The 23,370-nt window shown below is 41.6% G+C and overlaps 1 protein-coding gene across 4 annotated transcripts in view; it reads left to right on the forward strand.

Moving 5' to 3' along the window:
* The window catches only part of mark1 (MAP/microtubule affinity-regulating kinase 1), a 175,545-nt gene that overhangs the window by 122,743 nt on the left and 29,432 nt on the right, over positions 1-23,370 (forward strand). For 3 of the 4 annotated variants that reach the window (XM_080200554.1, XM_080200556.1, XM_080200555.1), the window contains exons 5-12: positions 6,448-6,513; positions 8,800-8,870; positions 11,287-11,343; positions 11,486-11,722; positions 14,866-14,985; positions 15,123-15,222; positions 15,518-15,630; positions 21,862-22,015. In XM_080200554.1, coding sequence (XP_080056680.1) covers positions 6,448-6,513; positions 8,800-8,870; positions 11,287-11,343; positions 11,486-11,722; positions 14,866-14,985; positions 15,123-15,222; positions 15,518-15,630; positions 21,862-22,015 — 918 coding nt within the window. Of the gene's footprint in view, positions 1-6,447; positions 6,514-8,799; positions 8,871-11,286; positions 11,344-11,485; positions 11,723-14,865; positions 14,986-15,122; positions 15,223-15,517; positions 15,631-21,861; positions 22,016-23,370 lie in introns of those variants that run through there. The other variant, XM_080200557.1, reaches the window with a different exon arrangement.

Raw genomic sequence — 23,370 nt, forward strand, 5'->3', positions numbered from 1 at the left:
TTGATTGCACTGCATTGAAGCTTTATGTCCCTGGACTCAAGATGGCAAGTGACCTCAGTGACTCGTGATAATTGCCATCTTCAGTCTACCCATTGCTCCTCATCATAAATGACACCACATAGAACTACCAAGTTCTATTAATTTATTTACTAATTTTATTGGGAGCTGAACACTCAGCAATGGGCAAATTGAAATAACATTACTCCAGCGCCAACACTCCAACTCCCCACCCCATCTTAGGATCATGACAAAACTAAGTACAGAACTTTTCCTCTTTTTGGAAGATGCTTGCTAGGTCATGCTGTCACTGACCTAGTGAGCATGTCTGGAATTTCAGGGTGCCTATTGCTAACTTAGCTGCACTGTTCTGTTTCCTTTTCTACCATGAGGTTGTAGGGAGCCTGTTGAGTGATTAGCCTGTAAAGTTGAAGCACAGAATGGTTCTTCTGAAATGGCTCACTGACGACAATCCACATCTAATTAGGCTGAAGCCTTACCATGATCATTTACATCCTTTTTGTGCAGTGTTTGGTTTGGGGGCAGATAAAGATGACAAATCCTTGTAGTGTCATGTGTGATGTATCTACATTTGATAGAATTGGCTCCTGGGAACAGTTGCTCTTTGTTTCTCTGATCTGAGTTTCAAAAGCACAATCTTTAATTAGTTTATGTTCTCTCTGATTTTCGTTCATCCACTCTGTGTTTTCTTTTGTACAGCTTTTCTAACACATTTGTTTCCAAAAACTCTAAGGCTTAAATTTGTAAGAAATTAACTCCTTTTTTGTGAAGGTTATATGTGTGTTTTATTGGAAAGCCAGTAGAAGTAAAGCTCATTTTATTGAGTGCTACCCCTTTTGCCCCTTTTATATTGGATCTTTTCACATCTGCATTACTAAGTGCATGTTTAACTGTGAGGTACATTTTGAGAATACTCCCAAGTAACTGACACTCTGTACCCTTCCACTATCATTCCTTATGCTCACTGACCTACATTGGCTCCTAGTCAAGCATTAAAATTTTTAAAATGTGAATCCTTGTTTTCAAATCCTTCCATGGCCTAACCCTTGCTACCTCTAATCCAGTTCCACAACCTTCCAAGGTATCTCTGCTCCTCTGATTGCAGCCTTTTGAATATCCCTGATTTTAATCATTCCAGCATTGGTGGCTGAACCTTCAGTTGCCTGGGCTCCAAACTCTAGAATTTCCTCCCTGCATCTCTCTGCCTTTTATCACTTTACTCCTCAAAGATTGTCCATAAGGTCCATCTCTTTGACCAAGCTTTTGGTCATCATTATCTTCTCATGTAGCATGAGTATCATGTGCACCTTGGGATATTTTATGATGTTAAAAGCGCTCTATAATTTCTTATAATAGGCATCTATTTAGTTGCAAAGAGATCTTTTAGTCTGCCAGTCAGGAAACTAGCAGAAGCAGGGCAAATTGCCACAATGTATGCAACCTTGCACTTCCAGTGGAAGACATCAAAAGCACCAGTTGAAACTGGATTGTTCCATATTAAGAGGGAATTTTCATATGAAGAGAGAATGAAGGTATGTTACCGACTAGCTCAACAATCTTCATATCTGGGGCAATCAGTAGAACAAGAGGTGTCATTTCGTTGCCAGTTTGGGAATCCTTTTCCCAATCTCATCAAAGGACTCCTGTCTTTGAAAACTGCTTGTACTGATTTGCAGAGCTTCCAGTAACGTAGTAAAGATGTTATTTTCCTGATTATCCTCACAAAAGGTATCCTCAACATGAGTTCAGTTTTACCATTACTTTCTCCCCAGGAAAGTCTGTTATTTAAATATATTGGATTTCATCCCTTTTAATTGAAGAAATGTGCCAGGAAATCCTCTCTCAGATGACGTTGGCTCCCCTTATGGCATTTTTTTGGAAATGAAATTTAATTTGGCTTGCTCAGGATATTTAAAAAAGAATTGCAATGTTTTTTGGCATAGAAACTTCCTCCTTTTGAAGTCCTGGAGGAGGATAGTTAACAATGGGCTGCAACATATTGGATTCCTGGAGTGCAGACCTTGCCCTGCCACTCTTCCTTGCCGAGTTAGCACTAAACCTTTGTCCTCTACCACCTCGTGCAGAGTGGAGCTTTGTCACGTACACTCGTTAGTGAGTTCTGATACCTAAGTCATCTTGGGGGTAAATGGACATTTTATGTAGCAGCTTGCTCTGTCCAATTATTCTGATTCAGTGCCATCATTCAAGTGCTTTGAACGCAACTACACTCATCTCATTTACAGCTGCTGAGAATTAATTGGGCCAGTATCCTTTAGAGTGCAAAGGAAGGGGCAGCTGAGGATGTAATTTAAAGCTATGTTGCACAGCATGATCATCACAAAAGGGACAATTCACATGTAGATTCAATAAAGAATGCACAAAAATGCAGCACTTCTCATCCAGGAATAATAACTGTGGTCTAACCAACACATTGTTAGAAACATGGGACAGGCTATAGAGGTCTCAATAATTATCGCAATTACAGAAAACAAATGATGTGTGTACTTTACCAAGTGAGACAGACATTGAAATATCATCCAGTCCACTTTCGTGTTCATACTTTTTTCAATTTTCCATTACAGTCTTGGTGCAACCCTGAGATCAACTGCTGCGCTGAAGGCACTCTGCTCAGTGATTCCCTGTTGCCTTGGGTGACCGTGGTGGGAATATTCTGGTGACGCAGGGCCTTGAGGACTCCAGCCTACTGAGTTGTTTGCACTGGAGCAAGGGCCTCACCAGCTGCAGCTTTTGGGGTTAGTAGTGAAGGGAGTGGCCAACCCTGTGGCCATCCTGATATGAAAACTCTGGGATGGCTGACATACACTCCTATCTGTGTGCGCGATTGCACCACCCTGTCTCCCTAAGGCGTAGGGGCTCCTGGAGGGAGGCCCAGGTGCCTCATCATCCTGTCACCTGGCCACTGCTGCACCAAGTCCATGGCTAGAGCAATGGAATGCAGGTCAGAGTAATATGGATCCAATTCTTGACCTGGCTGTACAGAGCATGCATGGGTTCTTGCATACACCAAGCAAAGCTGTGCATAATTCCTGACATCTCCATCATGTCTTCCCCTAACCTCTGCTGCAGGCTTTTTCTGGCTTTAACCAGAGGCCTGTCATCAGTGTGGGCTTCAGCAGGGCATTTAATTCCCAACAATTCTCCAATCACTTGAGGACCTAACTGTCACATCGTTCCCAGTTGCCTGGAAGTGTGTGCAGTGTGCTCACCAGACTGTTCTCCTCAGTCTGCATGCTGATTCTCTGTGGATCCTGTGCTGGCACAGATGATTGATGAAGCATCTGACGGCACATCCTGTTTTGCACTGGCTGTTTGACCTACAGTGGTGAAGTTTTCTGGCTCCTGCTTTGGCTGTGGCTTGGATCCCTGGATGAATGATGGATGACCTGTGGTGGAGAACCAAAGGAATCACATTAAGAATCATCAAGGTTTGCATGCTTCACGTTTCATCACATGCATCCCTTGTGTCTCATTGCCACGAGCGAGATGGTTGCTTCTCTCTTGCTCCTGCTGGACAAGCCTCACTGTCTGCCGCCTATCACTCTCCCTTCTTGCCAGTGATCTCTATTGCCTCTGTGGCAGCTGTGAGAAGTCTTGGATCGAGAAAACCCTCCTTGCAGGAATTATGAGTCACCTTGCCCTGCATGATGAAGTGCGAAGTTAGTGACTATCCAGATGAGTCCCCATCACATGTACTGGCCTGTCACTCTCATGTTGCTTCAAGTGTGCACACACTTCCAGATGCCTTGGCCTCTGTTGCCATGTGGCATAAAGGCCTATACACATTCACTCTTCTGGCATAGCTGCCCACTCGCACACATACACTACTGATCACCCCCATCTTGAAGGTGCGACACTGACATTTATCCTTGCGGAGCAAAGCAGGTAATTGACCCATTTTTCTGCACTAATCCTGGATTTGGCAGGTGACCGCATCATCTCAGCAATCTCTATCCAGGCTGCTTTGGCCCAGTGAAAGAATCTTGTGCCTCCCACCTTCTCCTGAAATCCTGGAGCGACCGTGCAGGAAGGAATCTCTGAACCATGGGGCTGATCTGCCTCAGCAAGCACTCCTTTCTCCAACATGTACTGGCAGTCTTGAGCAGTGAATCGTCCTGGCAATGATGCACAGCCTCCCTGTTTGAACAGGAGGTTCTTTAAGAGGCCACCCAGAGATGCAGCATTGTCAGTTAACAGCAGCCTTCACCAATAAAAAGCTCCCCCTGCTGCTAAACAGCTGCCACTTGGAATTTTCTTTTATAATTGTTGTTATCTCTGAGGGTGTTCCAACTTAGAAACACTGGTACATGGTGGTGTATGTTTTGTCTACAGGAATGGTGTAAGGAGCCACATGCGATACCCGGTGAGAATAGTATCCAGTCCAGTCATAGTGTAACACTTATTAAATACTATTCACTATGTAATCACAAACGGAACTATAATGATCTAAGAGAACTAAACACACCACACAGTTTTAAGTTGGAATTGGCTTTTTGATACAAAGTATATTTACAAGATCTGAACTCTTTCAGGAATTCCCACTTCCCAAACAACATCCAGTCCAAAGATCTATACACAAAGGCAAGCTTATAGTTATCACACTGTACAAAGAACATTTCTTCCTGGTTCAGCAAAGATATGGCTTTTAAATGGCTCCACAAAGGTTTCCTGCACTCTTGTTACTGGTCATGCCAGCTAGAACTGGCTTATAGGCTATGAGATGAAATCTGTTGCCATGTGAAGGTTACCAATTATATCATTGTTTCCCTTTGACGTTTCTCTCTGTTTATTTGGCTGTCTGTCCCCTAGGCTTTTGTTAGTTCTAAGATTAGCTTATGTATGACTTCCCTGAATGGTGCAATCATCTACTCCAAAGTATTTCCCATTAATAGGACAATGTATTTCTTTTAGTCTGTCTACAGCTGCTAATCTCATTATTGAATTACTAGTGGCTTTGGACCTTTTGGCACATTCATGACAATTGCATAGGAAAGGACAAAAAGAGAAGGTGACACTCCATTCAGGTTACAATGTTGGGAATGGCTTGCTATTGATAAAATCCTGGCCATGGGATGAACCAACTAATTTTATATTTAAAGGATAATTTGCAAGTGTGATTGAGGATAGGATTAGCCTTACCGGAGGTAAACTGGCTTGCCACACACAATAGGATAGTCAACGAGTGAGGTATTTGAGGATTGCTGGCGCCTGTGAAATTTTCTCATGTCTGTACAACATCAGCACCATCAGGAGAGGAGGAGATGCTTTTGAAACAATATTTAATCGCTAGGGGGAGGCAGTAGTGGTAATGTCACTGGACCTGTAATCCAGATGGCCAGGGTAACAATGCCTTGGGGACAACTAAATTCAATTAATAAAATCTGGAATTAAAAGCTAAATGACCATGAAACTATCATCAATAGTCATAAAAACCCATCTGGTTTACTAATGCCCTATAGGAAAGGAAGTCTTCTATCCTTACCAAGTCTGGCTGGCAGATATCCCCAGACCACAACAATGCAGTTGCCTCTTAATGGCCCCCTGAAATAGCTCAAGGGCAATTGGGGATGAGCTTCAAATGCTGGCCTTGCCAAGGATGCCCAAGTCCCAAGAAAGGGTGAAAAAACCCCTAGTACCAATGTTTTTGGAAAGTTATGGTAGTACAAGCTATTGGTATATTACTGGTGCATTGTGTAACCAAAAGAGAAAATGCTGGAAAATCTCAGCAGGTCTGGCAGCATCTGAAAGGAGGGAAAAGATTGACATTTCGGGTCCAGGTGACACTTTGTCAAAGCTAAAAGGCATAGAAGGTGGGAATATTTATACTGGAGGGAGAGGGAACGAAAGATGAGTCATAGCCATGGAAACCAGGGGAAAAGACAGCAAGTAGCTGTCCACAGAAAGAATAAGGGGTGTGAATGGCCAAACGGCAGAGAAGCTTGTAAACTGTGACAGATTGTGTGCATTGAGGTGCATTGTGTAAATATGGTCTTGTGGCCTGCAGGTAAACAGCAAAGCGTATTTAGTTTCAAGAGTAAAATTTATAGTGACATTCCCAGCCCACTGAAATTTCATTTCACTCAGTATGTCATGGAGAGCAAGTCACCAAATCAATGTCTTGTTGGAGGAATTGCTCAAACAGAGGCCAGGGATGTATTTAGAACAAGATTCTGAAACATTTCAGACTTCTACATGACTTATTTCCTAATTTTAATCCTCTCACATTCAAATTGTGATTATTATTATAACAATGTATGCATAGGTAAAGAAAATTGCCTTGATTGCTTTGTTTTATTATAAACCTTTTTAAAGAATTGTGATGTTGCTGCTAACAATGGCCAGAGTAATACAGCCCTCTAGTGTGTGTGATTGACTAATATTTATAACTCTTGTCCCCCTTCTCTCTTCTAGTTAAGTTATTTGAAGTAATTGAAACTGAGAAAACACTATATTTAATTATGGAGTATGCAAGTGGAGGTAAGATTAAGTTAAGGTTTTGGTTGTTACTAATTACTGATGCATGGTATGTGGTTGGAGATGGAAAAACTTACTGAAATAACCAGTGCTGACGGTTGCAGGATTGGCGTCAAAAGTATTTTGAGTTTGGCATTCTTTTAAAATGCAACCATTTGTATTTCAACATTGAAATATTTGTCTTCAGCCCAGCCCATCCCATTCCCTTTTAATTTTTTTTAGCACACTATTTCCGTCCCTTCCTGTCAATCCCACGTTCCTGTGTAATCTGGTGCAAAGGTAGTCAAGTTTGGCACCAGGGAAAATTGTCAATTCTTGAGGAGGATGTGAGTCAATCATTTTGACTCTGATTTGTAAAATGACAAAATTGGTGGTTGCACAACTTAATTTGTTCTATTTTGAAAAGATAGTGAAGAATCTTAACATTACGTTTGTTGCTTTTTAACCACTGCCATTGTTGCTTGAGCAGATTAGCTCCGTTTAATGTTTAGACATGTTGGTGTCCCTTTTTCTGCTTTGCATTTTCTGCTGAACTAAGAGTCGAAAGTGGTATTGTTTACCTGGAATCCTAATCCACAGCACATGATAACTAAAAGATGGGTTATACTAAGTTATTGTCAAATTCTGTATACTTATATCAACCAGTGCGAGTAGACCTATTGAATAAATGAATTCTTTCCAGTTACCATTTTTATGTCTACAATTCTCTACATTGTTGCAGCCATTTCCTTTTAAACTCTGCCCCAGAAAATTATATGGTAGCATCCTGTTAAATTGTGTGGCAATAGAGCTTCTAATGCCAGTATGACATCTGATGCATCTAATTTTGTCTAAAAATACAGTAGGACAACTAAAGTGCAGTAATTTGGGCTGGTTGCATCAGACTGGTCACAGTGGATTTTTTCCCATATTTTGTCCATCTTAAGTCAGTCACGTTCTGCTCTAGCTGTGAAGCTCTGAATCAGAGAATTTGTCACAATCATTATCCATTCAGCTTTGCTATTGATCAGGAAGACACTTATTTCAAACAAGGAAACTGGCAATGGCCCTTTCCTCCCCCATGTTAGAACAGTCCCTTTCAATTTTAATTGTTCTACAAGGATGAACGTCCAATTTATTCAAGAGGTTCTGGGTAATAAACTGCAGTTTAGTTAAAGGGGTGTTGTCTTCATGAATTTGATGGGTGTGTTTTTATTTGAGTGGGAGGAGCTGTGCATTATTTTTAAAAATAGAAATGCTGGAAATAGTCAACGGGTCAGGCAGGATCTGTGAATTGAAACAGAGTTGATGTATCAAATCAATGATTCTTCATCAGCGTGCGTTATTTTGATCTTGATCACTCGGTAATTCAGTTGTACAATTTGTTGATAGCATAACTCAAATGAAAGTTTTTTTAAACCGTAATTTACAAAAGAAATTCTTCCTGTTTGATTTTTGTTCTTAATATCTTCTTAGTATACCATTACTCACCATTCAATTTATTGTGTGTTTTGGGGGATTTTATTCAACCTATAGTATTATTTTACTGTATTGCTGTTAACCATTAATTAAACATTGCTTAAAGCCATAGTAATTGAGTGACATGCTGTTTATTTTCATTTTGATCATTTAAATAATTATCTATTAATGTAAGTTTTTGTTAGTTACCTTATATTCATTCATAGCATCATAGAATCCCTACAGTACAGAAGGAGGCCAATTGTCCCATCACGTCTGCACCAACCACAATCCCACCCAGGCCCTATTTCCATTATCCCATCTGTTTACTCTGCTAATCCCCCTGACGCTGGGGTCAATTTAACATGGCCAATCAATCAAACCTGCACATCTTTGGACTATGGGAGGAAACCGGAGCACCTGGAGGAAACCCATGCAGACACAGGGAGAATGTGCAGACTCCGCACAGTGACCCAAGGCTGGAATTGAACCTGGGTACCTGCTGCTAAGAGACAGCAGTGCTAACCACTTAGCCACCATGCCGCCTCCTTGCAGCTTTATCTGCAGATTTCTTTCCATAATTGAATCTGTTATGTATCTCCATTACTCTTAAAAGTTTTATGTTTGTTCCACAATCTAAAATACAGAGATGTGACCTTCCTTCATAAACGTGATGACTGTATTAACATATGTGTAGGCTATGGAAAATATGGATTGTGTCAGTAATTATGATAAGGAACTGTGTTTTACAAAGTTCATTTGCAAAGAAAAGTGCACTGGTTTAGGATGAAATGTACCATTAGACTACACATTTGGTAAATATGCCTTTTTTTTTATCTCTTTCCAATGCAGGAGAAGTTTTTGATTATCTAGTTGCACATGGAAGAATGAAAGAAAAAGAAGCTAGGGCAAAGTTTCGGCAGGTGAGTTGAGTGTAACTGCGAAAGAATTTGACTTTATCCTTATGTTCATTAAGGCTTGTAATAGATTTGTTTTGATACAAATGTGCAAAACTAAATAAATTCCCTTTTTGGAAAGAAAAGCTTTGGTGGCTTTTTTTATCTTTGCAATCATTCTGCTTTTCTTTCTTTTCCATTCATTATCTTGCCAAGTAAGTTTCAGTTCTCTCCAAAGCAATAAAAGTGCCAATCATTCAGATGCTTTAAAGTGTCAATAAAAGTGACTGGGAGCCAGGCATCCATTATTCTTGTTGAAACAGCTGTGTTCCAGAAAAAAACATCGCTTGATCGACAGCTCAGTCTCTGATCTCTGCTATCAATCAGTGTTTATTTGCAGTGAGCTAAGTGCTTTCAAGGGTTTGTGGTTTCTGATATTGACTGAACCCTGCAATGAAGATTCCACCTTTTGAGGGCAATTCCTTCTCGGGATGGTGGGCAGAGCCTGGAAATATCTCAAGGATGAAATTCAGCCTGCTATCATAGGCCATTGGAAAAGAGTGTAGCATGTAATTTCATCCTTGGTAGTGGATCTGTGATTATGATAAACTTGAAAAATTATTCCATGAAATAAAAAGGTATTAAGTAAAAGGAAATTGTTTAAAATTTGGAAAGGTTTTGAAGTAACTAGTGCAAGATCATCCCCAGTGGTCAATAAATTGGTAGTAGTTTGTAAATTTAGTTTTAGTGCTGTAGATATTAAGAAAGAGATGTTTTTATCTAAGGGATAATTGGAATGTCGAATGCATTACTGAGTGGTTACTGAGGATAAGTCAGTGATGACATTTAAGAAAGGATGAAACATTTTGAAGATTAAAAGGGGATAGAAAAAGAGCATAAAAATGGTTTTAAAGTGCATAGTTTTGATATGGAACTTGCACGGGCAGAGCAAACTGAATGGCCTCGTTAAGTGTCGCATATTGTGAAATTATTTATTTCACTACCAGGATTGTCATAGCTTTATTGTAATATTTGGTTGGGTGAATAAATAATACAAAGAATGTGGCCAACATTATGGGCAGATTTTCTTCTCCAGAGGCAGGTTCAATTTCATATCAGGAACCAAAGCTAGCCTGCAATAGAAGCAGAATTTTTGGGTTTCAGGGCCCTGTTTGACTTGGAGATGGGTCTGCTACCCAGTTAGGCAGATTGGAGACAGGGTGGAGTGGGCAGGTTAAAAGGCGCATCTCCCTTCCCAGCCCAGATCATGAAAAATGGCAGTTGGCCTCATCTGGTAGCAGTTTTGTTTGTTGTTCCACTTCTCTTCCATCCTGAATTAGGACAGGAAATTTCCAGTCTCTGCCACAACATCTAAGAGAATTACAAACTGAATTTGACTAAGTTGCAAAATGGCTCTGTGGCAGCACTACCGTCTTAATCTGAAGATCATAGATGTAAGCCCAACTCCAGGATGAAAGTGCATAATCTAAACTGAGACTTGAGTGCAGCAGTTAAAGTGTATTGCATTGTTCATGGTGCAACTTTTGAAGCAAGATGTTAAACCAAGGCTTTGTTTGCCTGTTTAGTGAACATATGATGAAGAAAACCTGTGAAAAGGGAGAGACAACAAGTGGAAGAATGTAGTGTTCTTTATCAGTTTTCATCACTGACGTTAAACTAGCTATTCAATTAATTGTATCTGTGCATCAACCTGCTGCTGTATTTTCTCACAAAGTACCATTACTACACCTCAAAAGCAAATGATTGACTGAGAAATATTTTGGGAAACTTGAGGACATGAAAGGCACCCACATACTTTCCATTGGTGTATTGATCCTGTAATTAATTGAGGGTCTATTACTGATCAGAATTCTAATTAAGTTTAAATAATTGTATTCTCACTGTATAATTAATGCACTTTGCATTTGATTCATAGGACATTGTATGTGCAAACAAAATCAAAACTTGATTAGATTTTATTTCTAGGGGGTGAAATGAATGTTTTGCATATATTGCAGAACACACTTTAAAAATTCGCAATTAAAATGATCACCATGAGCTTGTACTCAGTTTTGTTTTAAGGTTTTAGTATATATTCGAGGCTTGGGATATGAAATTCATTGCTCAAATTCCATGAAACTTAAAATTAAGGAGATAAGCATTGCAATCTTGTATATTATTTATTCTGTAAATCTTTTGAGATAGATGAGATCCTAGGAAAGATTTTTTTTTAAAATTCAGCAGCTACATTATATTACGCTTTACTTTTACAGACGTTCTCTTCACCTTGGCAGGGTAGATTTTTGCTAGTGCTATAACTTGCACAGCCTTGCGTTACTGATTTCTATATTTTATGTAACGTATTGCTCTAGCCTCTACAGAATGACATGCAGCATATGTGCATTGTAAACACTATTGAATTGTTCTGATTTTTGTGTTTCAGATTGTTTCATCCGTACAATACTGTCATCAGAAGTATATTGTACATAGGGATCTCAAGGTACTTGAAAGCGAAGGGTATTTTCCTGTAGTGCTGCTTCTTGTGCTTACAACTGCAGTGGATTGAGGTTTGGTTCATTAAATAGTTAAATGAACTTTTCAGAAATTCACAAAAATAAATATTTGATGCTTCCTTTCTTTAGGCAGAAAATTTGCTTCTTGATGCAGATATGAATATAAAAATTGCAGACTTTGGCTTTAGTAATGAATTTACAATTGGTAACAAATTAGACACATTCTGTGGAAGTCCACCATATGCTGCTCCAGAGCTTTTCCAAGGAAAGAAGTATGATGGCCCGGAGGTGGATGTCTGGAGTCTCGGTGTCATCCTTTACACTCTAGTTAGTGGCTCTTTGCCATTTGATGGCCAAAATTTAAAGGTAATCCTTTTTCAAAATGTTATTGCCTGTTTTAAATTTTCCATTGTGTGCGGTTTACCTGAAGTAAGGTGCTGATGCAATGTCTAGTTCTTGGACCAATTATGCTGCCTTTTAGAGAGTGACTGGGAGGCACGTGAAAGCCAGATATAATTTTCAAGCCTTTGGGTGTATTTTACCCCTCTTTCTATAGGGATACATTTCTCTATTTCAGCCCTCTCCCCAATGGTCCTGTTAAGATTGAGGTAGAGGAGTATGTGACTGCTTCGCTAAGTGGGCTAACAATAATCTAAAGAGGCCTGGCACCTTTTCCTCTTCCACAGCAAATGTTTTTAGATAAAATGTTAGAAAAACTTTTGAAGCAGCCCCTTTTATTTTGATTGTTGGTGTTATCTTTGATAGAAAGTTTGACTTGCATTTGAACATATGAATTAAGAGCAGGGACAGGCCACACAACCCCTTGGTCCTGCTCCACCACTCAATAAGATCATGGTTGATCTGATTTGCCCTCATGCCCACTGCCAATAACCTTTCATCCTCTTGCTTATCAAGAAGCTATCGATCTCTACCTTAAAAAATATTCAAAGTTTCTGCTTCCACTGCCTTTTGAGGAAGGGAATTCGGAAGACTTTATAGCTTTGAGAAAATTGTCTTCATTCCTACCTTAAATAACCCTTTCTTTTTTAAACAGTGACCCCCAACTTCTAGATCCCCTCTCAAGAGGGACCATCTTCTCCACATCCATCCTTTGAAGACCCCTCAGCATCTTGTATGTTTCAATCAAATCACCTCTTACTTTTCTAAACTCCAGTGTATTCAAGCCTGGCTTGCTTAGAAACATGGAAGATAGAAGCAGGAGGAGGCCATTTGGCTCTTCGAACCTGTTCCTCCATTCATCACAATCATGGCTGATTGTCCAACTCAATAGCCTAATCCTATTTTTTTCCTGTAACCTTTGATCCCGTTTGCCCCAAGTGCTACATCGAGCTGCCTCTTGAATATATTCAATATTTTGGCATCAACTACTTCCTGTGGTAATGAATTCCACAGGCTCACCATTCTTTGGGTGAAGAAATGTCTCCTCACCTCCATCCTAAATGGTCTACCCTGAATCCTTAGACTGTGACCCTGGTTCTGGACTCCTCCACCACCGCGATCATCATCCCTGCATTCACCCTGTCTAGTTCTGTAAGACTCTTTATGAGTCTCTCTGAGCTCCCCTCTCATTTGTCTGAACTCCAATGAAAACAATCCTAACTTATTCAGTCTCTCCTCATACAGCAGTCCCACTATCCCTGGAATCAGCCTGGTAAATCTTCGCTGCAATCCCCTGAGAGCAAGAACATCCTTCCTCGAAAAAGGGGACCAAAACTGCACACAATACTCTAGGTGAGGTCTCACCAAGGCCCTGCATAATTCCAACAACACATCCCCGCTCCTGTACTTAAAACCTCTCACAATGAAGGCCAACATACCACTTGACCAACTTTTCCTCATAAGATAGCGGAGCAATTCCTGTTATTAGTCTAGTAAACCTTTCCTAACTTCTAATGCAGTTACATTCTCCTTAAATAAGGAGACCAGTTCAGTACACAAATGTGGTTGTATCAGTGTCTTGTACAACTGAAGCATTACCTCTCTATTTTTCCAATTCCTCTCGCAATAAACAATAACATTCCATTAACTTTTCTAATTATTTACTTGTTGGTTTGTTTCCTTTAAATTTTACTGAGAACATCCTTTCATGAGGTCATTTTGTTTACTGGTTTTGACTTTCTCGTACTTGCTGAATAGAATGTCATAAGAGATATCAATTGTGGGTCCATTGGTACTTTTAAACAAAAATGTCAAATCAATAAATGAATCATGAATCAGGCAACACTGTTGTAAAATGTTCCACTGCTCAGCTTTACATTTGGACCTGTTCTGCAGTGGCTTACATTTCAATGAGAAGCTTGTACTTCCACTTATACCTCAATAAGACTGTCTCTCTCGCATGCAATAGGAAGGAGAAGGGTTGAAAATTTAAAAGTAGGGAACCAGTCTCCCTCCTCTGCATTTTGTATCCCATTGCTGTTTTTGTAGCAGGTCAGTATTGCGCCTTGGAAAGGTGGGTCCCATATCAGGTTACCATACCACAGTTGGGAGCCTGATTTTAAAATTACAATTATCGCATGGGTTTCCCAGGGATTGGAAAGAGAGAAGGATCTTGCTGACTCGAGAACTTAGGGTCTTTTATAGTATTCCTTTTTGGCAGGAGGAGTGGGAGAGCTCTCTGACCCTCCAATGGAGCTTCTGTCTCCTGTCTGTCATTCAAGGTCTCTCCCTCCTTTTCACCTCAATCAGTGACCTCTCCTCCCAGCTGCCCCAGCCCTGATCTCTAACCTCTCTCCCTCCCATCAGCATCCTCTCTTTCACACCTCCAAGTTTCTTTCCTCCTATGGCCTTGAGTAGTTGGGGCCAAAACATTGTGTGATCTCAAGAAGAAATTAGATTTGATCTGGGGGCTAAAGGGATATTGGAAGTTGGGGGGAGGGGGGGGTGTGAAATCAGGATATTGAATTTGAAGATCAGCCATGATCATAAGGAATGGTGAAGCTGGCTTGAAGGACCGAATGGCCTACTACTTCTTGTTTCTACTCCCCTACGCCCCCTCGCTCACTTACCCCATAAATATCTAAGTTGCTGAGTTTGTTTCAGAAGTTTATTGTGTAAGAGAGTGGAATGGTAGGCTGCTTGGCTTAGTAAAAGCCATCAATGTTTTTAAAATGGATCACTTTAAACTTTACTACTGGAAAAGAAGATTGTGCAACAGTGTTGGAATTTAATTCGCCGCAGCCTCTCTTTTACCGCATAAAAAAACACAAAAGCAGGAGAGTACATCTGTTATTCCCTTGTTATTAGATCCTAGATTTTTTTGACAATATCTTGAATGTTTTTATAATTTCTGTACCAAAAGGTCCTAAATTAGGCTTTCATCATATGTGTCCACTTGTTCAAAATCTGCATCCTATAAAAACTTCATAAACACTGAGCTTTTTCTTAACACCTTGAGGTTGTTTTTTAAGAAAGTTTCAGGACCTAACCTGATTCAGTCTTGTGCAGAGCACGCATTCTGATTTCTCCTATTCATTCCCTCCTCCTAGGAACTAAGGGAAAGGGTATTGCGGGGCAAATACCGAATTCCTTTTTATATGTCAACAGACTGTGAAAACTTGCTCAAGAAACTCCTGGTATTAAATCCTGCCAAACGAGGCAGCTTGGAAGTAAGTGGGATTCTTCAGAGGACTATTTTTTAAACCTGCAACTTAAAAAGTATATAACATATATGTATATATCTTGGGTTTGAATTTCATCCACACCTCAATTGGCAAATTATTGACGTGAAGTTCTTTTAAAACAGCAAATCATGAAGGACCGATGGATGAATGTTGGTTTTGAGGAGGAGGAATTGAAACCATACAGTGAACCAGAACCTGACTATAGTGATCCCAAACGAATAGGTAAGGCTATTAATTTTGCATGAGTGATTTGGGCTTGCTCTTGCTGATGCTTTGAAATGCATTAACAGCATCTAATTATCCTTATATCATTTGCATCAAGTGCAAAACATGAGGGGGACCCAAGGAAAGAGTTTTATTTTAGCAAGTCTTAGGATGTCCATATGTTAATTGTGCCACCACCGTGACCAGGGAGTTATTTTGCTGCATTTATGGGGCTTTTGATGATGTTTCATTGCATTCACTAACACAGAAGGTGGAATCTTCCTCCTTTTAAGTTTCACATTGATATTTACAGAAACGATGGTCACTATGGGCTTCCCAAGAGAAGAAATTACAGAATCCCTGGTGGGGCAGAAGTATGACGAAGTTATGGCTTGTTACCTGTTATTAGGCAGGAAACCTCCAGAGGCAAGCTTCTTAATATTCAATTCAAATTTTGTAACATTTGGTTGCATGAAAACGGTTGGGACATGCGTGCGTGTGTGTGTATATGTGCATACAAAGACTCCACAGCTGGCTCCTGGCTTGGTAGCCGAGGCTGTCTTCTGTACTACTGCACAATTCTATATCAAGACAGTTCAGACTCTCTGGGCAGTGCGGAAGCCACAATGCTGCTTGCCCCCAGGGAATCCACAGACGTTTGTGAAGCATTACCAGAACCAACGTTTAGAACATTTCCACCTAGATCTTCTCAAGTATGACGATGACCTTTCTTACCAGTGCCCATAAGATGTGCTTCCTTCCCTCATTTAGACCTCGTGCCTCACTCATACCAGAAACAGACAGAAAATTACTGCCAACTCGAAATCTTTTGCACTGGCAAAACAACTTCATTCTAGGAAATGTCTGGAGTTTTTTGTGGCCAGTTCATAGCGATCATATTTAAATAGCACATGGCAAATTGCATGATGTTCATACAGCAGTAGGGATACCTCAGTTGTAAGCAATAAAAGAACTAACTTCACAAAGTAAATCAAAGAAATAGATTTAATAAAGAAACTTAATTACACACCATTCAGGCCACACAGGCTCCCCACAATCCCCATCTGCTTTCCATTTATGCAGGGTCAGCTGGACAGTTGACCACCACATCATTTTGTCATTGGTTATTTTGTCTATCTGATCAACTGTTTTTTTTCATATTCATTCATAGGGTGTGACCATTGCTGGCTAGTCCAGCATTTATTGCTCACTCTTGCTATTGAAAAGACAACGGCGTGCTGCTTTGTTGAACTACTGCAGTCAATGGGGTATAAGAACAGTGTTGTTAGGAAAGGAGTTCCTGGATACTGATCCAGTGATGTAAAGGAATGATGATATAGTTCCGGGTCAGGATGGTTTCTGACTCGGATGGGAACTTGCAGATGGTGGTGTTCCCATACGTCTGCTGCCCCTGTCCTTCCAGGTGGGAGACGTCGTGGGCTTGGGAGGTGAAGTCAAAGGAGCGTTGGTAACTGCTGCAGTGCAGTTTTTCGTAAAATTCAACTAATTTATTAATGCCTTTCAAAGATGAAAGACTGCCTTGTCTATCCACTCTAGCCTACAGGTGATTCCAGTCAAGTTTCAGCTTTGATCCGGTGGTAGCAGTTACCAGATCAGAAGATTATCACAAGCTCCACTTCAGGAACTTTGAAAACACAATCTAGGCTGACACTTTAATGTAGTAAAGGGTGTTGAACTGTTAGTAGAATGGTTTTTTTTTAGATCAATCATGACAAAGAGGTCTGGTCTTCTCACTCAGCTGGACATAAAAGATCCTGTTCTACTATTTGAAGAAGTAGAACATAGAACATTACAGCGCAGAACAGGCCCTTCGGCCCACGATGTTGCGCCGACCAGTTAAAAAACAATGACCCTCTAACCTAAACCAAACCCTTTCCATCCATAAACCTATCCACAGATCTCTTAAACGCCCCCAAACTAGGCACATCCACAACTGCAGCAGGCAGGGCATTCCAATCCCTCACCACCCTCTGGGTAAAGAACCTACCCCTGACATCCGTCCTATAACTACCACCCCTTAATTTAAAGCCAAGCCCCCTCATGCTAGCTTTCTCCATCCGAGGAAAAAGGCAATCACTGTCCACCCTATCCAAACCTCTGATCATATATGTTTCAGTAAGGTCCCCTCGCAGCCGCCTTCTTTCTAATGAAAACAACCTCAAATTCCTCAGTCTCTCCTCATAGGACCTCCCCTCCATACCAGGCAACATCCTGGTAAACCTCCTCTGCACCCTCTCCAAAGCCTCCACATCCTTCCTATAATGTGGGGACCAGAACTGCACACAATACTCCAAGTGCGGACGCACCAGAGTTTTGTACAGTTGCAACATGACGCTGCGGCTCTTAAATTCAATCCCCCTACCAATAAACGCCAAGACACCCACCGTATGCCTTCCTAACAACCTTATCTACTTGATTCCCAACTTTCAGGGATCTATGTACACATACACCTAGATCCCTCTGTTCATCCACACTATTCAGAGTCCTACCGTTAGGACTCTACACATCCATTATTCCTGCCAAAGTGAATTACCTCACACTTTTCCGCATTAAACTCCATCCTCCACCTCTTGGCCCAGCTCTGCAACTTGACCAAGTCTCCCTGTAGACTAAGACACCCCTCTTCACTATCTACCACATCTCCAACTTTGGTGTCATCAGCAAATTTACTAATCCACCCAGCTGTACCCTCATCCAGATCATTTATAAAAATTACAAACAGCAGTGGCCCCAAAACAGATCCCTGAGGCACACTACTCGTAACTGAACTCCATGTCGAATACTTACCATCAACCACTACCCTCTGTCTCCTATCCGCCAGCCAATTCCTAATCCAATTTCCTAAATCACCCTCAATCCCATACATCTGCAATTTCTGCAGAAGGCTTCCATGGTGAACCTTATCAAACGCCTTACTAAAGTCCAAATACACCACGTCAACTGCCTTACCCCCATCCACCTCTTTGGTCACTTTCTCAAAAAACTCAATAAGGTTAGTAAGGCACGACCTACCCTCCACAAAACCATGCTGACTATCTCTAATCATTTCATTACTCTCCAAATAACTATAACTCCTATCCCTAATAATTTTTTCTAAAACCTTACCCACAACAGAAGTAAGACTCACCGGTCTATAATTCCCGGGGAAGTCTCTGTTCCCCTTCTTAAACAATGGGACAACATTCGCTAACCTCCAATCTTCTGGCACTATACCGGTGACCAACGACGACCTGAAGATCAGAGCCAGAGGCTCTGCAATCTCCTCCCTTGCCTCCCAGAGAATCCTAGGGTAAATCCCGTCCGGCCCAGGGGACTTATCTATTTTCAAACCCTCAAGAATAACTAGCACATCCTCCTTGTCAACTGCAATACTGTCCAGTTTACAACCCTGTAACCCAGTGTTCTCCTCAGCTACATTTATGTCCCCCTGCGTGAACACCGAAGAGAAATATTGGTTCAATGCCTCTCCAACCTCTTCTGGTTCCACACATAAATTCCCACTGCTGTCTCTAACTGGCCCTTATCTTGCCCTAACCAACCTTTTTGTTCTTAACATATCTATAGAACGCCTTAGGATTCTCCTTAATCCTATCAGCCAAAGTCTTCTCATGTCCTCTTTTAGCCCTTCTTAACTCTCTCTTTAACTCCCTCCTAGCCAATCTAAAGCTCTCTAGTGCACTATCTGAGCCCTCAAGTCTCATCCGGACATAAGCCTCCTTTTTCTTTTTAACCAGCGAATCAACTTTCCTAGTGCACCACGGTTCCCTAGCTCGACCAATACCTCCTTGCCTGACAGGGACATACATATCAAGGACTCGCAGCAGCTGCTCCTTGAAAAAAACTCCACATTTCGGACGTTCCGAGACCCTGTAGTCTCCTAGTCCAACCTATGCTTCCTAATTCTCTCCTAATAGCCTCATAATTACCCTTCCCCCAGCTAAAACTACTGACCCGAGGTTCCTGCCTATCCCTTTCCATCACTAAGGTGAACGTAACCGAATTGTGGTCACTATCACCAAAGTGCACCCCCACTTCCAAGTCTAGCATCTGGTCTGGCTCATTTCCCAGCACCAAATCCAATATAGCCTCACCTCGAGTTGGCCTGTCAACATACTGAGTCAAGAAACCCTCCTGCACACTTTGTACAAAAACTGACCCCTCTAAGGAGTTAGACTATAGCTATTCCAATCAATATTAGTAAAGTTAAAGTCCCCCATAACAATTACCCTATTACTTTCACTCCTATCCAAGATCGTCTCCGCAATCCTTTCCTCAACCTCTCTAGAACTTTTAGGAGGTCTATGAAAGACTCCCAACAGGGTGACCTCTCCTCTCCTATTTCTAACCTCAGCCCATACTACCTCAACAGATAAGTCCTCATCAAACTTCCTCTCTGACACCGTGATACAATCCTTGACTAATAATGCTACCCCTTCCCCCCTCTTCTACCTCCTTCTCTACTCCTACTGAAGCATTTGAACCCCGGAACCGGCAACAACCATTCCTGACCCTGCTCTATCCATGTCTCTGAAATGGCCACAACATCAAAGTCCCAGGTACTGATCCACGCTGCAAGTTCATCCACCTTATTGCGAATACTCCTCGCATTAAAGTATACACGTTTCAAACCCTGCTCCACTTCACCCCCACGATGCCGTTCATTGCAGTCCCCATCTGTGCCCCCCTCACTTTCACCCCTGCTACTCAAGACCCCACCCCCCCTCTGAATCAGTTTAAACCCCCCTGCATAGCCTTAGCAAATTTTCCCCCCAAGATATTGGTTCCCCTCTGATTCAGGTGTAGACCATCACTCCTGTAGAGGTCCCACCTTCCCCAGAATGAGCCCCAATTGCTCAAGAACCTGAACCCCTCCCTCCTGCACCATCCCCTCAGCCACGAGTTCAAACTTTCCCTCTCCCTGTTCCACTCTACACTATCCCGTGGCACAGGCAAGAGTCCCGAGATAACCACCCTGTCCGACTTGGCCTTAAGTTTCCACCCCAACTCCATAAATTTCTGCTTAATATCCCCTTCCCTTAACCTTCCTATGTCATGCGTCCCCACATGAACTATGACTTGGGGTTGATCCCCCTCACCCTTAAGAGTCCTAAACACCCTCTCTGAAACATCCCAGACCCCAGCCCCTGGGAGGCAACACACCAGCCCTGAGTCCCTACCATTACCTCTGACTCTCCTATCCGTCCCCCTAACTGTGGAGTCCCCAATCACTAGGCCCAATCTTTTACAACCCCTAACCACCTGAGCCTTCACAACAGGCTCACCTCCAGAGACCTGCTCCCTTTGGCAATCTCCAGTTGATATCTTCTCAACTGTAGCCTCCAGGACAGAAAACCTATTTTGGAGGGGAACAGCCCCAGGGGATTGTCCCCCCAATTGTTTCTTTCCCCTCTTCCTGGCAGTTACCCAAGACTCATTTCTAGGAGTGACTATCTCCTTGTAACTCCTATCTATGTCTGCCTCAGCCTCCCGAATTATCCGGAGTTCCTCCAATTCCAACTCCAGCTCCTTAACACGCTTCTCTAGAAGCTGCAATTGAATACACTTCCTACAGGTAAAATCAGCAGAAACACTACTGATTTCCCTCACCACATACATACCACAGGACATGCAGCTTACTGCCTGAACTGCCATCCCTGAAACAATTTCCAGCAGAAAAGAAAAAACAACAAAAAAAACTTCCCACACACTTATAATTAGGTTAGAGGAGGTGGGAGGGTGGGATTCTCTACCAGAGGATCAGGTATCCTCTTCATGCCGATTTATAGGGTCGGAGACCCGAAAAAATAACTACAAATACCGGTAAGCGTCCTAGTGACGACTTCCGGTTTCGAACTAATTCAAAAAAAGAGAAAAAAAACCACCGCTACTCGCGACTTTAAACTAGAAATAAAAGTTTAAAAAATATAAACAAGAAAAAGTACCTTACTCGCGACCTGCACACACGCCCAGAAATCACTGCCTCTCGACGCTGCTCCACAGGAACAAGCGTAGGGGAGTTTTCCTGGTGCTTTGACCAATGTTCCAACAACATCAATAAAAACAAAGTGCTAGAAAACTTCAGGTTTAGCAGCTTCTGCAGAGACAGCAACAGAGTTAACATTTCAAGTCCAATCGGACTGTTCTTTGGAAACTGTTCCAAAGTAATGACATATTGGACTTGAAACTTCTAATTCTGTTTCTCCCGCCACAGGTGCTTCCAAACCTGTGGAGTTTTTCCAGCACTGTTTTTATTTCAGATTTCCGTCATCTGCAATATTTTGCTTTTATGTCACTAAAAACAAATTTATCTCACAACAGTTTGTGGGAATTTGCTATGTGCTGGTTGTTCTGGTATGTTTCTTTATACTAATAGTGTCAGCATCCAAAGTTTATTGTCCACTATAAACAGCATAGAACTCGTCCATCCACACTGTATGGGAATGAATGATGTGTGTGTTTTTTAATACAATACGTGCAGTGTGACTGGTAAATGCGTCTTTTCATTACCCTTCCTGGTTTAGTGACTCTGAATAGTGGGAACAACAGTGAAAACGAAACTTTTGCCTAAACTTAGTAAAATAAGAGATTTGTAAGTTCTCAAGAATTATTTCTAACTACTGTTTTTCAACATTCCAGTTTGAGGGCAGCGAATCTGTATCCAGTAGTAACCTGTGTCAAAGGTCTCGACCCAATAGTGACCTCAACAACAGCTCCACACAGTCTCCGGCACATTCGAAGGTCCAACGCAGTATATCAGCGAATCAGAAACAGCGGCGGTTTAGTGATCATGGTGGGGATGACATTCAAGCACATAAAGTAACATTGCACATTTCAGTTTTTGAGTGTGCAGTGCTGCAGTGAGCCATACTGGGCTAAATTCTTCTCTTTTTTTTCAAAATTTCATTTGGTTCAGTTGTTTGTTTCATAGCAATACTGCACTATTTATAGACCAGGTTTATTATTTGCGTTTTTGTACCCTGTTTGCAGTGAAAATCTTAACATTTAATGCTTGTACTGTAGGAACACCCAAAATAATCTCTTCACTATTTGCCAATCCACAATGCCATTCCATCACTGTTTTATGTATCTAGAATAGGTAACCTTTAATGAATGACTCTAAAGAGATCAAATTTAATTAACAATTATCCTTCATGATCCATTTCTTTTTGGAGCGGAAAGGTATTAACAGTTTGAATGGAAAATACCTGATTAAGAACATAAGAAATAGGAGCAGGAGTAGGCCATCTAGCCCCTCAAGCCTGCCCCACCATTCAATAAGATCATGGCTGATCTGAAGTGGATCAATTCCACTTACCCGCTTGCTCCCCATAACCCTTAATTCCCTTATTGATCAGAAATCTATCTACCCGTGACTTAAACATATTTAACGAGGTAGCCGCTGCCAATTCAATGGGCAGAGAATTCCAGAGATTCGCTACCCTCTGAGAGAAGTTCCTCATTTGTTCTAAACTGACCCCCCACCCTTATTTTGAGGCTGTGCCCTCTAGTTCTGGTTTCCTTTCTAAGTGGAAAGAATCTCTCTACCTCTATCCTATCAGCCCCTTCATTATCTTATATGTCTCTATAAGATCACCCCTCAGCCTTCTAAACTCCAGTGAGTACAGGTCCAATCTACTCAATCTCTCCTCATAAGCTAACCCCCTTATCTCCAGTATCAACCTGGTGAACCTTCTCTGTACTCCCTCCAAGGCCAATATATCCTTTTGCAAATAAGGGGACCAAAATTGCACACATTACTCTGGTTGTGCCCTCACCAATGACTTGTACAGTTGCAACAAGACTTCTCTGCTTTTATATTCTATCCCCTTCGCGATAAAGGCCAACATTCCATTCCAACATCACCTGCTGCACCTGCAGACTGTGCAATTCGTGCACAAGGACCCCAGATCCCTCTGCACAGTAGCATGTTATAATTTTTCACCATTTAAATAATATTCCATTTTACTATTATTTCTTCCAAAGTGGATAACCTCACATTTGCCAACGTTAAACTCCATCTGCCAGATCCTCGCCCACTCACTCAGCCTATCCAAATCCCTCTGCAGACTTTCTGCGTCCTCCACACAAGCCGCTTTGCCACTCATCTTCGTGTCATCAGCAAACTTTGTTACCCTACAGTCAGTC

Source organism: Carcharhinus amblyrhynchos, chromosome 12, assembly GCF_965287045.1.
Source record: "Carcharhinus amblyrhynchos chromosome 12, sCarAmb.v2.hapA, whole genome shotgun sequence".
In the NCBI taxonomy this organism is placed as follows: Eukaryota; Metazoa; Chordata; class Chondrichthyes; order Carcharhiniformes; family Carcharhinidae; genus Carcharhinus; species Carcharhinus amblyrhynchos.